This window comes from Carassius gibelio, chromosome A2, assembly GCF_023724105.1.
Source record: "Carassius gibelio isolate Cgi1373 ecotype wild population from Czech Republic chromosome A2, carGib1.2-hapl.c, whole genome shotgun sequence".
NCBI lineage: Eukaryota > Metazoa > Chordata > Actinopteri > Cypriniformes > Cyprinidae > Carassius > Carassius gibelio.
The window spans coordinates 6,023,468-6,039,859 of NC_068372.1; the positions used below are offsets into that span (position 1 = coordinate 6,023,468).

The following is a 16,392-nucleotide window of genomic DNA, read 5'->3' on the forward strand; positions in this document are numbered from 1 at the left end:
CAAAACTAAGTCAACTTAGCATCAACAATACATCATATGGCTCTAAACATTCATGCAAAATTGTATGGACATTGGGCGAAAAATAGCACTATAATATTAATAAAGGTTAAAAACACTATTTCTATGGTAAATTCCATGAAATTGCAATTATAACCACTAGATGGCAGCAAAGAACCTCATTGGCTCATTCTACTCACTACTATACTTCTTTTCTCAGATTTAACTTTCAAATTTACATTTAGACATTATGAAATCATTGTTATTACATTACAAAAATGACATTAGTCAAGGTTTACCACTTCACTTATACAGATATATCAGTTTTTATATTTATGCCACATGATTACAATTAAATCTGAAAAATTTTATCATGAACAGGAGACATGCAGTAAGTTTTTTGTTACCTATCATCTATTTAAAATATCTATATTTACAGCAAATATGTGTGTGTGTGTGTGTGTGTGTGTGTGTGTGTGTGTGTGTGTGTGTGTGTGTGTGAGAAAGACAGAGAGAGTGTGAGAGAGAGAGTGCATGCTTAGTGCTTAGTGTATTAAGTAATACAGTGTGTGTTAAGTATTATAGTTTAACCCAGGGGTATCCTGCAGAGTAAAGCCTGCCTGGATGTTTCAAATATACCTATAAGACCTTCATTAGCTTGTTCAGGTGTGTTTGATTAGGGTTGAAGTTAAACTCTGCAGGACACCGGCCCTCCAGGACCAAGTTTGGACACCCCAGGGTTAACCCTTTTATTATGTGTGATCAAATTGTCTATTTTGGATGTGTCAAACAAACATTTCACATTGTCCTACACCCTAACAGCATAGAAGCCATAAAGTCCTTAAAGTGCTTGAACCCCGGTAATTGCTGCTTGCAGAGATCTAAAATATGGTCATGCAGAAGAAGGCTTTAAAATGTGCTTTATAAGTACAATATGCTAGTAATATGTATGCTAGTTAATTGTGAGAAGTGGTCCTTAAAATAAAGTGTTAACATTTTATTTTTTGAAGCAGGGATGCGTGATATCTTGTGATTGGTTAAATATTGTTATATTTCTTATGTGGCTTGTTTGGAGTGAATGCAATTGAAGTCCTTTTTATTTAATTTATAGTATTAGTGTTAGTTTTAGTAATTGCATGTATTTAAGCATATTTCTTTACATCAAAACATTTTTATTGAATTTTCCACAAAATCTGTCATACATTTTTTTTTATTTAGGTTCAAAGTTCCCATTGTGTGTCTGTCCTGTCAGAACTGTAGGGCAGGGAGTCAAGGACAGCAACAGAAATGAAGCGACATGTTTGTATCATCAGACTGGAGACAAATAGGTGGCCCCCTTTCCCTTCCACACTCTGACATTAATTAATCAGTGGATTTATTTTTAACAACTTGCGCTAGAACTTGATGGACTTGTAAATAATGCATAGCGCTGCAAAGCAGAACAGCAGCATGTGGCAGAGCAGAGAAAACACACGCAGCCATAGAGCATCTGAGAGCATGCACATATTTGATCACTGACAACTGTCGTCTGTTCCATGCAGAGCTCAAGATCAATCTGCTGTGCCATCAATTTGTTAGAAATAGGGAACATGAAACACCTTTTGCAACCCTGACTTAAAGGGTTAGAAAAAAAGGGTTAGAAAAATGAAAATTATGTCATTAATCACTTACCCTCAAGTTGTTCCAAACCGTTTATCTTCGGGACACAGTTTAAGATATTTTAGATTTAGTCCGAGAGCTCTCAGTCTCTCCATTGACACTGTGTGTACGGTCTACTGTCCATGTCCAGAAAGGTAAGAAAAACATCATCAAAGTAGTCCTTGTGACATCAGAGGGTCAGTTAGAATTTACATCGAAAGTACATTTTGGCCCAAAAATAAAAAAAATTATGACTTTATTCAGCATTGTCTTCTCTTCCGTGTCTGTTGTGAGCGCGCACTGAACACTCATTTCCACTTTCTAAAAAGTCAATTATAAAATAATATAGTGAATTAGTGAATGTCGGTTTTAGGGAATGTGAATAGAATGAAGCAGACCTCTATAAGTGATTGAGCAATATGTATTACTTTTTTTGCATTTTAATACATTAACTGCAAAAACAAATAATACAAAGACTGTCAAAATAATAGAGAATAATAGAGGTTGAATGGGAAAAAAATAAAATGTCACTCAAAAAAGAAAATAGTTTTTTCACATTAAAATGTAAATTAAGAAAATAAATATGATTTCATGTTAACGTTGACTATCAGATCATTGACAGATTATATAAATTGTTTTTTTTATCATAAAAACTATAATATTTTATAACTATACTATTTTGTTCATAACTATAATTCATGAGCCTTTATGATGCTGTGAATGCTTTTTATTAAACAATGACAAAAAATCCCTGCTTCATTTTTAAATAAAATAAACATTTTTTTTTTATTTTTTTTTTTTACATTTAGGGATAAACATCACTAAACCAGTGTTCTTTAATATTTTTAATCTCTTTAATCTATTAAAATAATCCCTTTTGATGTAAAAATCACATACCTGTACATGACATCCTAAGTTTACTTTTTAGTGTTAATTGTACATTTTCTTCAAACAAAAAGGAGAAAAATATAGAAATAATAATATAGCTTCACACACTTCCCTTTACGGCAAATCATTTCACTCGGCGGCCATATTTGAAACGCCTCTCGCACAGCTATTTCAGCCATGCTAGTGCAGCTCCTATCTCTTTGAAAGGGGAAATTCAAATTCACCAATACTGTTCACCAAGCTTTCCATTAAATTTCTAAATCACAAATTAAATCTGAAATCAACCGTCTCATAAATATTGTTTCCCATGTTCAGATTGTGTAAAAAAAGCATATTTTTCAGACTAGACCAGCCAGTGTGCAAGTGCACGTCTCAGAATGCTGACTGTTTCTATAGCAACTGGAGCTTCTAACAGCAGTTGCAGTGACACAATGACTTTTCAGATTAGAGACTGGCTCTTTCATCCAGAACCCAGGTTTATTCCACTATATTTTGCATTGCACTTTCTTCCATTTATAAGAAATAGAAGTGCAATCCAATCCTCAAATCCCCTATTTAGAAGTTCCCATCCCTACCCTGTTTCATCTTCTCTCATCTCTCATATAAATGCAAGAGCTGTTGACTATCACAGATGGTCTGGGAGCTGTGCTTTGCTTAAGAACAGAGAAAAATACCACCGAGACAGGAGCACAACAGGACACAGTCACTGCTGCTGAGGAAATCAGCTTTACGCAAGAAGGAAAAGGTATTCACAAATGAGATGTGGTCAAATAAAGGGCATCTCCCATTGTGTTTGATCAAAGTTTCATTTACATGAGTTATCTAGTTATTACAGTGTGAAGATGCTCTGATGGGGTTACACTTGGCCCTTCAGATACAACAGAAAATTAAAATGTGACAAGAATAAGACATTTGAAATGGTTCATCTGTGTGAAATCTGGTCAACGAATTCAAGCTGATAAAAAAAAATAATGTCAGTTTGAACATTGAACAGGCTTATGTAATACACCGCCAGCCATGGCACAGGACCGAGTGAAAAGCAGACCATCGCATTTCAAAGTGCCTCAGGAGCAGAATGTACAAATCAGTCAACTGAGGATAAAACCAAGAAATCATAATGGATATTTACAGCTGCATCCTGTGCTGCCTGGTCCTTCAAAGTTAGCATTAAATTCAAACTGCTCCTGGTTTCCATCTAGCATTAGATGCTTTGTGCTGATCTGATAAAAAATGGTCAGCCAGGATGCATTCCTGTTTCTATCTGTAAATCACAGGAATTTAGAGAACCTGTTTTGTCACCCAGTACTGCTTTTGCAGGAACCCATAATGCTTGGTTAACAAGATAATAAGAAAAGCGGTGAATGGAAAGACAAATGAGTGCAACTGCAAGTTTATAGGGATACTCCAACCAAAAAAAATAATAATAATAATTCTCTCATTTTTTACTAATCTTCATGCTGTACCATATATTAATGACTTTCTTTCTTGTGTTGAACACTAATGGAGATATTTAGAAAAATAATTCACCTCGGTGAGTCCATGTAATGAAAGTGGCTCAAAAGTGAGCATAGTTTTTAAAGCATTCATAGGAGTTTGGAGAGCAAACATATTTTTGTTTTTTTATAAAGGCCAAAGCATCCAGGATAAGCACAAGTAGGACCGTTTTAATAAAAAATACAACATAGGTATCCTCATTGTTGTAAACAAAGAAAGACTCGTGAACATGACCAGGACAATTTCCTGAGGCTCAGGATTACAGGTAATAATCTGGTAAATAATGTTCAGTTTCTTGTACAGAAAAATCATTTCGCTTTATCATACCTCAATATATCATCAAGAGCCACAATTAATAATTTTGTGTTGCCTGACATGCTTTTTAACTCTCAAAGTTCAAGTAGCCATTGACTTGCTTTTTTTATAAATAACCAAAGACCATAGTTTCAGCTGAAAATGTTCTTTACTGTTCTACTAAAAAAAGAAGGTTTACATCTTGGATGGCCTGAGGGTAAGTAAAACAACAGCAAATTTTCATTTTTGGGTAAAATAAAGACTCTAGATGGCGCAGTCCGATAGGTCTAACTCAATCTGACCTAATGACATCATTATCACATGGCACAGCTGATTGGTTCTCTCCTGTATCGTTAGCCAATGAGCTCGCTGCTCAACATTCATATATATGACTAGTGCTTGCCGTAGCAGTTGTGGCTTGCTTAGGGAACCCTCCACCTTCCCCAGCTCCACCTGTATATATCTGCTGAGCAGCAGCAGCAGTTTAGCAGATCTACTCCGCCAAGACCAAATACATTAACAGAGTTGTCATGACAGAACTACCCCTTTAAAGCCAGGTGTAAATATTTTCGTGGTGATCTTAAATAGTGATACATGGCATGCAGACTGAAAGGGAGGCACCTGTTGGAACTTACAGGGAAGTAGAGAAGTACAGATCCTGAAAGAATCGCTTCAAGAAGTATAAGACTAGATGCTTTGATTCTCTGAAAAACATGAGAGAAATAATGGGAGAGAACTGTGACATTTTGAAAAGCAGTTCAATAAACCTGCTCAAGCAGAAATCCAGCTCTAGTTTTTCTTTCAGGTAAGTCTAGCAGGATAAAAACTGAATACAAAGCCTTTACAGGCAAGATAACCGACAGTAAATGTTCTTACCTTGTTGCGACGAAAGTGGTAGACGACCACCATGCTGATGAGGTCCAGGAGCATGCAGAAGCCCTGAAAGGAGACCATGGCGAGGCGGAGGGCCGTGTCCTCCTGAGCCAGACACGGGGTGTCACCCGTACAGAACGGACAGCCTTCTCTGCAGGGCAAACACCTCCCGGACAGCTCCCAGGATTCATCAGAGTACGTTCCTCGGTCTGATTCTAACAGGTGGATGACAAAGAACCATACTATGATATAATGTTTGCATTTTATACAGCCATGTGACTGAGGGATTTATCCAAAACCATGTGGAGTGAACTCAATTCTCATCAAACGTTATCACCATGAAACTGATAATTGGTTAAAGTGAATGTTATAGCCTACCAGGAATGAATGTTATCCACAACTCTGAAACCTTTTTGTAGTTATAAATGATGTTTAAGCAGTGTTGGGGAAAAATAATGGTTAAAAAGTAATGCATTGCAATATTGCATTGCTTCATAAAAAGTAACTAGTAGTTACTTCTTATGGAAAGTAATGCATTACATCACTTTTGTTTCTTTTTTCTAAATTGCACTGGGCTTGCTTGTTTGTTTTTCTAATAACAAATACCCAAAAGTTATATTTATATTTTTTAAAGTTAAAGCTCCAATATGGAGGAATTTTGTAATACAATTTCCGAAAATAACTTGCACAGTGTGATATATTTCCTCCAGTTGTGTACTTACAATATCTCAAAAGTCTCCAAAGATTTTTTATTTCAGAGAAATTTCGATTTTAAATAACTGGCCGTCCCGGAAAAGAAATGTTGCCTCTCAGTGACGCAATGTCCGCTCTATACTTTGTTTCCGGTGTAGACCATGTGATGTTCCACCACACCGGAATATCACATGGTCAAATGCGGAAGTGGTGGTTATGTTATAGCCGCGCGTATGGTTTGGTTGTCGTTGTTATGGATCACGATTACTCTTTGGCGACTATTGAAGTGGCAGTAAAACGTAAAGGTCCATATTCGGATACACGCAGACTGTGTGACAAACGGAGGAATAAAACCAGGATAAATATCGGCCAGGCGTTTACGAGATGGAGAGAGCTGCGCAAAAATCTTGGACTTGACAGAGACTCTGCTCTCGCGAGTATATTGATAGACAGGTAAGCAAATCAATTATTTATTTTGTTATTGTACAAGTAACGTAATAGTTACAGTAAAGATGATTTTAATAGATATGAATTACACCACATGCCTGTACATTCTGTCACTGTAGCAAATGTTCGTTCAAATTTACTTTTAGAATGATTGGTTTGAGCACGTTAAACAACACGGCATTAACCATAAACACGTAACACTGCACAACATTAACCCAACAAATCATTTAACAAATAGCTGTAAGTTGTAACGGGATAATATATGTAAGTTAGTGTGTCCGCCTCCCATGCCAAAGACCCGGGTTCGAGCCCCACTCGGAGCGAGTGCGAGGAGTGTCAGAGAGGACCCGGGAGAGAGGGGTTACATATAGTATAACATTTCACATTCCTTGCAGTTCGTTAATTATGATGACATACAATAATACGATCAGATATACAGGTAATACAAAAACAAATAAATTACCTCATCCGTGATCATGATTCGTTTATCCAATTTAGATACATTGTTATGGTGAAAACGCATTAAAAACGACATCTCCCATCATCACCTGCTTCGTAGCGTCATCAAGCTTCGCCTTTGTTATTGTTGGAAATGCGCCCTCTTGTGGTCAATTACAAAATTCGCATACTGGAGCTTTAAGTAGGGGAACTTCATAAACTGTTAATCTCATTGCTGTTTAGGAGAATGAATGGAGATATTTAAAATCTTCTTTATGGATTTATTGGTCAATAAGGCATTAAAAACATGAAAGTATATCTCTGCTGAAGATAATGTGGAGTTCTTCTAAAGATTATACGGTTGACCCGCACTAGCTATTGCTAAGAACCTTCTTAATCTGGCTTTGTCCAGAGTGATTTCTCCTGAGGGAGTGAAGTCAAGAAATAGTAACCTAATAATGCAGAGAGCAGATAACAGACTATAACTGCACAGGCTCCTGCAAGACCACACAACAAAATCCACTTATCTTAGATTGGATGGAGTCCCAGGGCTTCTGAAATATGTACACGGAAGCCCTGGTTTATTAAATATGAAATAAGGTACATGCGTGTATCTGCCACGTGTTTTGACAGAGCTGCAGCTTTTTGTAATAAGTCTACATTTGCCTCTTTGTATATTAGCCAAAACTGTCTTCATGCTTATTTTACTTTATGAATCCGGCAAAACAAACAGATATAACCGTACTTTCCCTAGTTGATTAAGCACACTGTATTACAGGTTTTCTGAAATGTTATGTTTAAACATGTAGACGAGGTATTATCTAATTAAAGGACTATTTTGCATAATTTTCAAAACATAAATCGGAACATTGGATAAAACCAGGTTCAAAATCAAAAATTAAAGGCTTTTACCAAGCAGATTTTCCATCTCTTTTTTTATTACTCCATAAATCAGAAAATACTGTCGTCAAACAGAAAATAATATATTTTCACTATATTTTTAAGGAATAAAATGTCATAAAAATCAGGCGAACGTTATATGAACAAACTCTTTGGCAAAAACCTTCATAATTTACATAAAACTGGAAAGTATGGAAGTAGAGATTTCTGACTCGGTGCAAAAGGATTTTTTTAAAATTGTAATTAAAATCTATAGATGCAAATAGATAATGAACAATTAAATGTGCATTATAGATGTTTCCTTTCCACTTTCTGAAAGAAAATTGACCTCAGAATTGACTAGAGCCTAAAGAATCTTGCCTTAAAAGTAGAGGAGCTATTTTTACATCAGTTGATATGTGAATGTGTGAGAGAGGAAAAATGTTCTTAACAACTAGGACTCTCCACATTAAATAGATATAAACTCTGTCTTTGGGGCATTTGTGCATAGTTGGAGATCATAAATTATCTGGAGGAAGGAGATAACCCTGTGTTTGTGTATCCGATTCTGTCTGAAAGATTCAATCCAGACTAGTTATTTTCAAACAAAACCTATTTCTTTATTTACTGTATGTGCATTTTACATCCACATTTATTGTTCACAGACAATAAAACTGTGAAAGAATCGAACTGTCTTACATTGAAGGATAACCCAGTTTTAACTACTCCTATATTAATATCATTTTTAATTGTACTTACTCGAGAAGCCATTGAGCGCCACTTGGCTTGGGTGGTAGAACCCACTCTTGCATTGGCACTTGTACTTGTCCAGCACAAATCCATGGCCTGCAATCGGTTTACACTAGCAAAAAAATACAAAATTAGGTTAGTTTTACAACTGCACTTCATTTGTAAAGGTACTGTATGTAATAGGAGACACAAATTAAACGATAAACACCAGTTCCACTACCTCTTTCTCCATTTTTAAGCACTGAAACCCTAAATGAGGCTAGAAATGATATATATTTTGTTCAACACAACTCACAGTATGAGCAAAGAACTTCCTGAGAAAGTCAGCTCTGCTAATAGACCATCTGTGTCATTTATCACATCTCCAGTTATTATGACAGTCGGGATGTGCAGCAGTTTATTTTTCGTACTCTGGCAACATCCCGGTAAAGCTCACATGAGTGTGCAAACAGATGAGCTCACAGCGGCTTTCTCCTTAAAGGCCCTCTGAAATGACTGCCACGCTTGAAATCCAAACTCTATATGTATAGAGCAATACAGTGCAACAAGAGAGATGTGATTCCAAACGTAAACTTTTAGATTACTCTAGTCCAGAAGGTGAAATAAATAGTTTTACTGTGAACTAGGTCTGAAAAAGTCTCACCCGGTTCACAAGGCTCTATAAATAATCTAGAAGTGCCATGAAGCCCAGAGGAAATCTAATGAAGCGAGGCTGGATGCTGATCTCAGAGGAAGATTTCAGGATAAAGTCCCTGTTTTGTCAAGTTTATTTTAGCAAGGAGGATTCAATGTGTCAAGTCTTCATGAGGGAATTAGATAATTACCTCCATTTTGCATTTATACACTTTAGCTTTGGTTTACTAACAGCTCATAATCAAAGTCTTCAGCGAGAACATGAGGTGCCAAAGGCTAAATAACGGGTTTTTACATTTCACTTTTACATTGCATTTACAGGTTTTATGTTTTATGTGTTGCTCTTTAGATATTTTAAAATCTATCTAGCTTATTTAAAGATAACAGTATTACGTATTTATACATCATGGTAGTATTTGTTGTACTACTTCTAATTTACACCAATTCAAATATGAAATTAAAATTCATTGTATTATAGAACTATACTTTAATACAGCAAATTTATATAACACTGTATAATAAGTAAGGGATAATGTACATTATCTTGCTTATTACACAGCTACTTGCCATATAGGTGTCACATCCACACAAGGAGAGGAGAAGACGGGTAAGTACTTTCGTGAAGCTTTATTAACATAGGATTTCAACAGAGCTGGTAAGTGTGGTCACAGACGGTGAATCTTCAAGCACTGATCAATAGGTGAGTTCAAGTACAAAGCTAGGCCTGACAACAAAGAGTCACTTCCCTTAATCGCTGTATCTGAATCTCCACAGAGTCACAATACGGTCCACAAGAAGCAGGCAGAAGATCCACAAAGAGCGTCCATGTAATCTTGATTCCAGCCGGTGAGTGAATGAGTGAGGTGAGTATTTAAAGGTGTGGTGATTGCTGGTGCAGGTGCAGGTAATCAGTATTCAGGTGACGGTGCACGTGAGCGGTGCATGGGAGATTGAGTGGATGGTGACTGGCAATGGTGACTGGGGCTAAGGGAACGAGCTGAGGGTGTGACACTACCCCCCGCCCCACGGGTGACTCCAGGCATCCTAGAGCGGCGACGGGGACGACCACGACCTCTGGGAGCCGGGCGGTCCGGGTGTTGTCGGTGGAAATCTTCGAGGAGAGCCGGATCCAGGATGTCATTGCGTGGTACCCACGACCTCTCCTCGGGACCGAACCCCTCCCAATCTATGAGGTATTCCAGGTGGCCGTTCCGCCGCCGGGAGTCGAGGATCTCTTGGACCTGGTAGATGTTGTCTCCGAGGATTTCGGGTTGGTCTGGAGGGGGAGGCGGTTCTGGTTCTGTGGAGGAAGGAGAAACTGGATCAGTGTGACGTTTTAGCAGTGAGACGTGAAACGTGGGTGAGATCCGGTAGTGTGGTGGTAGGTCCAGGCGGTAGGTGACGGGATTTATCTGAGAATGGATGGTGAACGGTCCTATGTAGCGGGGACTCAGCTTTTTGCAGGGCAGTCGGAGGCGGATATCCCGAGTGGAGAGCCAAACCTTGTCTCCAGGTAGATAGACGGGATTAGGCGATCTGCGTCGGTTAGCGGCCTCTGTATGCCTCCGAACTGCCCGTTGGAGATGGACGTGAGCTGAGTCCCACACCCTCTCGCTCTGCTGGAACCAGTGATCTACCGCGGGCACCTCAGAGACTTCTCCAGACCAGGGAAACAGCGGTGGTTGATAGCCTAAAACACATTGAAAAGGGGTTAAGCCTGTAGTGGTTTGGCGAAGGGAGTTTTGGGCATACTCAGCCCACGGCAGATACTGGCTCCAGGTATCCTGGTGTTGGGAGCAGTAAGTACGGAGGTACCGTGAGATCTCTTGAATCTTCCGCTCGGTCTGGCCGTTGGTCTGAGGGTGATATCCAGAAGATAAACTGACGGATGTTCCGAGGAGTTGGAAGAACGCTCGCCAGACCCTGGAGACAAACTGAGGTCCTCTGTCCGAGACAATGTCCTCTGGGGTGCCATAATTCCGGAACACGTTGGTGAAGAGGGCTTCGGCGGTCTCGAACGCTGTGGGAAGACCCTTTAATGGGATTAGTTTGCAGAATTTAGAAAAACGATCAACAACAACTAGAATGGTAGTGTACCCCCTTGAGGGGGGAAGGTCAGTGGCGAAATCCACCCCCAGATGGGTCCAGGGTCGGCGAGGAATGGGTAGTGGTTGTAATTTACCCACGGGAAGTTGACGAGGTGTGGTGGTAACGGCGCAGACCGAGCATCCGTGGATGTACCGGGTAACGTCACGAACCATGTTAGGCCACCAGTACTTCTGTTGGATGAGCGAGAGGGTTCGCCTGCTGCCAGGGTGTCCTGAGCCAGGTGACGTGTGCGTACTTTCCAGTAGGGGGAGTCGCTGGTTGGTGGGCACGTACATTAGACCCGTGGGTACCTCCGGAGGTGCAGGCTCCTCGAGGGTGGCGGCTCGAATTTCCTCGTCGATCTGCCAGAGGATGGGCGCGAGGAAAACGGAGGGTGGTAGAATTGAATCAGGCTTGTTGGTGTCCAGATCTGGTGAGTACATACGGGACAGGGCATCTGCTTTAGTGTTCTTGTGACCGGGTTGATACGTGATCTGGAAATTAAAGCGAGCAAAGAAGAGTGACCACCGAGCCTGACGAGCATTGAGTCTTTTGGCATTCTGTAGATATTGGAGATTTTTGTGGTCGGTGACAACAGTGAATGGGAACTGAGCTCCCTCTAGCCAGTGCCGCCACTCCTCAAGGGCGAGTTTAATGGCCAACAACTCACGGTCTCCGATTCCATAATTGCATTCGGCAGGAGAGAGTTTCTTAGAAAAGTACGCACACGGATGGAGTGAGCAAGGTTCACCAGACCTTTGAGACAACACGGCTCCAATGCCGTGATTGGCCGCATCAACCTCTACGACGAACGGTTTGGACGGGTCAGGATGTCGAAGAATGGGTGCCGAGGTGAAGAGGTGTTTAAGATGGCTGAAGGCCTCTCGAGCTTGGGGTGTCCAGCGCAGCCGGCGTTGACCTCCTTTTAGAAGGGATGTTAGAGGAGCCGAGTGCAGGCTGTAGTTCTTGATAAAGCGCCGATAGAAATTGGCAAAGCCAAGGAAACGTTGGAGTTCTTTCACCGTTGTGGGCTCCGCCCAGTTGGCCACAGCATCTACCTTGGCTGACTCCATCTGAACTCCCTCCGCAGAGATCACGTATCCGAGGAAGGAGACGGTAGTGCAGTGAAACTCACACTTCTCAGCTTTTAGGTAGAGGTGGTGGTCTCGGAGTCGTTGTAAGACGTGGCGGACATGGGTTTGGTGTTCTTCTATGTTCCGGGAGTAGATCAGGATATCGTCTATGTAGACAATGACGAATTGGTGGAGATAATCACGGAATATTTCGTTCATGAAACTCTGGAAGATGGATGGACTGTTAGCAAGCCCATAGGGCATAACCTGATATTCGTAGTGCCCGGCAGGGGTGATGAAGGCAGTCTTCCACTCGTCTCCCTCTCGGATACGGATCAGATTGTAGGCACTGCGGAGGTCGAGTTTGGTGAACACCTTGGCTTCCCGCAGTTCCTCCAGAGCCGCCGGAACGAGTGGTAACGGGTAGGCGAACTTGACGGTGGCGTCATTTAGCACTCGGTAGTCGATGCATGGTCGAAGTCCGCCATCCTTTTTGGGGACGAAGAAGAAACTGGATGCAGCTGGAGATGTGGACGGCCTGATGAACCCCTGATCGAGAGCCTCCTGGATGTATTCCTCCATTGCCACCTGCTCAGGACGGGAGAGTGGATATATTTTCCCATGTGGTAGCTTGGCACCTGGCAGCAGGTCGATACAACAGTCCCAGGGCCGGTGTGGTGGTAATCGGGTGGCTTGTTCCTTGCTGAACACATCGGAGTAGGAGGAGTAAAGGGCAGGTCTACCCATGGAGGTGGAGTGCAATTGAAGGTGCGGCGGCGCAGACTGTGAATTCTGGACTGGTGGACGGTGAATGTGACTCTGGCATCTCGGGTCCCATGCCTGGATCTCCCCTGTGCTCCAGTTGATTTGTGGGTTATGTTGGGCCAGCCACGGCCTACCCAGGACGACGTCAACAGTAGCGCGAGGAAGTACGAGGAGGGCCAGTTGTTCCCGATGTCCGTGGGGCAGAACGAGCTCCAGCTCGTGTGTCCTTTTAGTTATTTTGCCACCGCCCAATGGTGATCCTTGGATGGTAGTGATACGGTAAGTGGTCTCGTTCTGGACGATGGGTATACGGTGCTTGGTTACGAAGTGAGATGAGACGAAGTTGCTTGCGGCTCCGGAATCCACCAGGACATGGATGGAAAGATTGCGTGAGTTAATTGTGATCTGGGCTCTGATATGAGGTATGTGAGATACAGATGGGGTAATGGAAACTGTACTCACCATTGGGCGAGGCGGACGGACCGGGCAGGCGTGGATCAGGTGAGTGGCCTCGCCACAGTATAAACATAGCCGCTGCTGAATGCGGCGTCTCCGTTCAGAGGCATCTAGGCGGTAGGAGTCGGTGTTCATGGGTTCCTCCTGGTCTCGTTGGGGCGAGGGCGTTCTGGCTGATGGAGAGATGGTATATGAGGCCGGGGAGGCACAGGCCGAGAGGTGTTGAGCAACATTTATAGTTTTTCTGATGAACGTCTCGAGATTGACATTATCGTCGTAAATGACCATTTGCTTTCTGATCTGGGGCTTTAAACCTTTACGGTATGCAGCTAGCAGGGCAGTTTGGTTCCAACCACTGGTGGCGGCTAATGTCCGGAAACGGAGAGTGTAGTCATGTATTTCCGTGGCTCCCTGGCAGAGATTTAAGAGTTCATCATGGGTTGAAAGAGGAGTTAGAGCCACCCCGAACACTTCCTGGAGGTGGGTGACGAAGGCGTCGAATGAGGATAGAACCGGACTCTGGGAGTTCCAAAGGGCCTCTGCCCATTGTAGCGCTCGTCCGGTGAGGAGAGAGATCATAAAGGCGACTTTGGTGGCCTCATTGGGGAATTTACTGGTATTTGCGTTGATGAACAGTGAGCACTGCAGAATAAACCCACTGCAGCCACTCGGTTCACCCGCATAGCACGCGGGACGTGCAAGGGGCGTGCTGTTGGTGGTGGTAGCACTAGTTTCGGTGGGTGGTGAAACTGACTGTAATACTTGGCGGAGAGCAGTCACCATTTCGGTGAACGGGTCCGAAGCCGCTCCCTGAGCAGCAGCGTTAACATCCATGTGAGATATGAAGTTCTGTTTTCGGGGCTGGAATCCTGTCACATCCACACAAGGAGAGGAGAAGACGGGTAAGTACTTTCGTGAAGCTTTATTAACATAGGATTTCAACAGAGCTGGTAAGTGTGGTCACAGACGGTGAATCTTCAAGCACTGATCAATAGGTGAGTTCAAGTACAAAGCTAGGCCTGACAACAAAGAGTCACTTCCCTTAATCGCTGTATCTGAATCTCCACAGAGTCACAATACGGTCCACAAGAAGCAGGCAGAAGATCCACAAAGAGCGTCCATGTAATCTTGATTCCAGCCGGTGAGTGAATGAGTGAGGTGAGTATTTAAAGGTGTGGTGATTGCTGGTGCAGGTGCAGGTAATCAGTATTCAGGTGACGGTGCACGTGAGCGGTGCATGGGAGATTGAGTGGATGGTGACTGGCAATGGTGACTGGGGCTAAGGGAACGAGCTGAGGGTGTGACAATAGGTAAATAATTACACATGAAATATTGATTTGATTTGAAATATTTTATTAGCTCTTTAAATGCAAAGCTTTTGCAAAGAAAAACAGCTCCTAACAAACTAGCATACAGCTCTGAGCAAGATTCAGACAAGATTGATTGCAGCTTTTCACTACATAAATAAAGATGAGGGCATCAAATATTGATTTCAATATTGAGTCTTTTGGTTTCATTGTACAGTAAATACAGTCGATGACTATGGCACAAGATAATAGAAGTTGTTTTCTAATGAAACAAGTGATATGAGAGATGTGAAAGAAGGGCCGACCTCAAATACTCAGATGAGCGGTGTGTAATTCTGTGTCACACGCCTCAACTGACCAATCAAAATCAAGTATTTCAGTAAGGCGTGTTGTCAAGCTTGGTTTTGTATCACGTTTAGGTTTTTGTGTCTTTTATTTTGTAGTTTAGTCCCAGTCATACCTCCTGTTTCCTGTCACGTTTATGTGCCATGTTCTTATTAGCTGTTCTGGTCGTGTCCTGTTCTCTTATTGGTTCATTTTTTGATTGTTCACAGGTGTTACTTAAACATAATAAAGATAAATGCCACTGAAATTAGATATAACTAAATAAATAAAGTGTAAATGATGTCCATATACATGGCTTATATACATATAAAAGTGCTTGGTTATCATGAAACGTGGAAAAAAAATCCTAAAAGGTCTTGTGGATGAATGGTTTTGATCTTGAATGTTAATGCCAATTAATTACTAGAGGGCAAAGCTTTGATGAGGGCTGAATGTTGATTAATACACCCCTGTGGTTCAAGAGTTCCCTCTATTCAAAGCAACAGAACATGATTTTCAGTATATAAGCTGTTCCCCTCTGAATAAGATTTAATAATTCAAGCCTTGCTTCTTTCCAGTGCAGACAAACGTGGGCGACCTGAGACATTTGAAAACATGAATTCACGCTTGGAAATCATCAGGATTGAGGAGTGTCATCATCAGCAGATTTAGAAGATCAATCTGTCACTGAAGACAGCGGCGCTGAATCTCCTGCTGTACATAACATGCCTGTCTCAGGATATATTTGGATTTGCGTGTATATTTGTGACAGCGCTCCTTCAGTTCAGTTCATCCAGCACTGCTGTGATGAGCTTCAGTGTTTACCAGCAGCTAGCTATTAACTGCTTCTCATGACATATCAGCATTTTATGAAAAACTTTAAAGCATGGCATTGGCTTCGGAATAGATGGACAAACTCACAACTTCAGTTTCTGCACGAATTGGTGATAAAATATTATTTAACAGGACATTTTGCCTGAGAATATAAGGCCATCTGTAGCTCAACAGAAGTTGAGGACAACGATCCAAAGCACAGGAGTGAATCAACAACACAATGGCATTGGAAGAAAATATACGCCTTCTGGAGTAGCTTGACCTTATCCTGAGATGCTTTGGCATTAGAGATTCACTACAGACAGAATGAACTGAACTGAAACAGTTTTCTTAAGATGAATTAAAAACTATCCATGGGTACACGTGCTTTTTCCACCCTGCACTGGGAATCTTTACACAGCATTCGAAGTCTGTTTTGTGTGTCTCTTGTTTTAATGTCTATACATTTTGTCTATTGTGATTTCATTCATTATAAGATCAAATTTGATGACAACTTTATGCAGAAATCATTTGAGCCAATG

General features: G+C 41.5%; 1 protein-coding gene across 1 annotated transcript in view; it reads right to left on the reverse strand.

Moving 5' to 3' along the window:
- The window catches only part of LOC128025067 (probable G-protein coupled receptor 158), a 45,161-nt gene that overhangs the window by 16,592 nt on the left and 12,177 nt on the right, over positions 1–16,392 (reverse strand). Inside the window, exons 3-5 of the mRNA XM_052611056.1 lie at positions 8,401–8,503; positions 5,188–5,399; positions 4,947–5,015 (exon numbers count right to left, since the gene is read on the reverse strand). Coding sequence (XP_052467016.1) covers positions 4,947–5,015; positions 5,188–5,399; positions 8,401–8,503 — 384 coding nt within the window. The remainder of the gene's footprint in view (positions 1–4,946; positions 5,016–5,187; positions 5,400–8,400; positions 8,504–16,392) is intronic.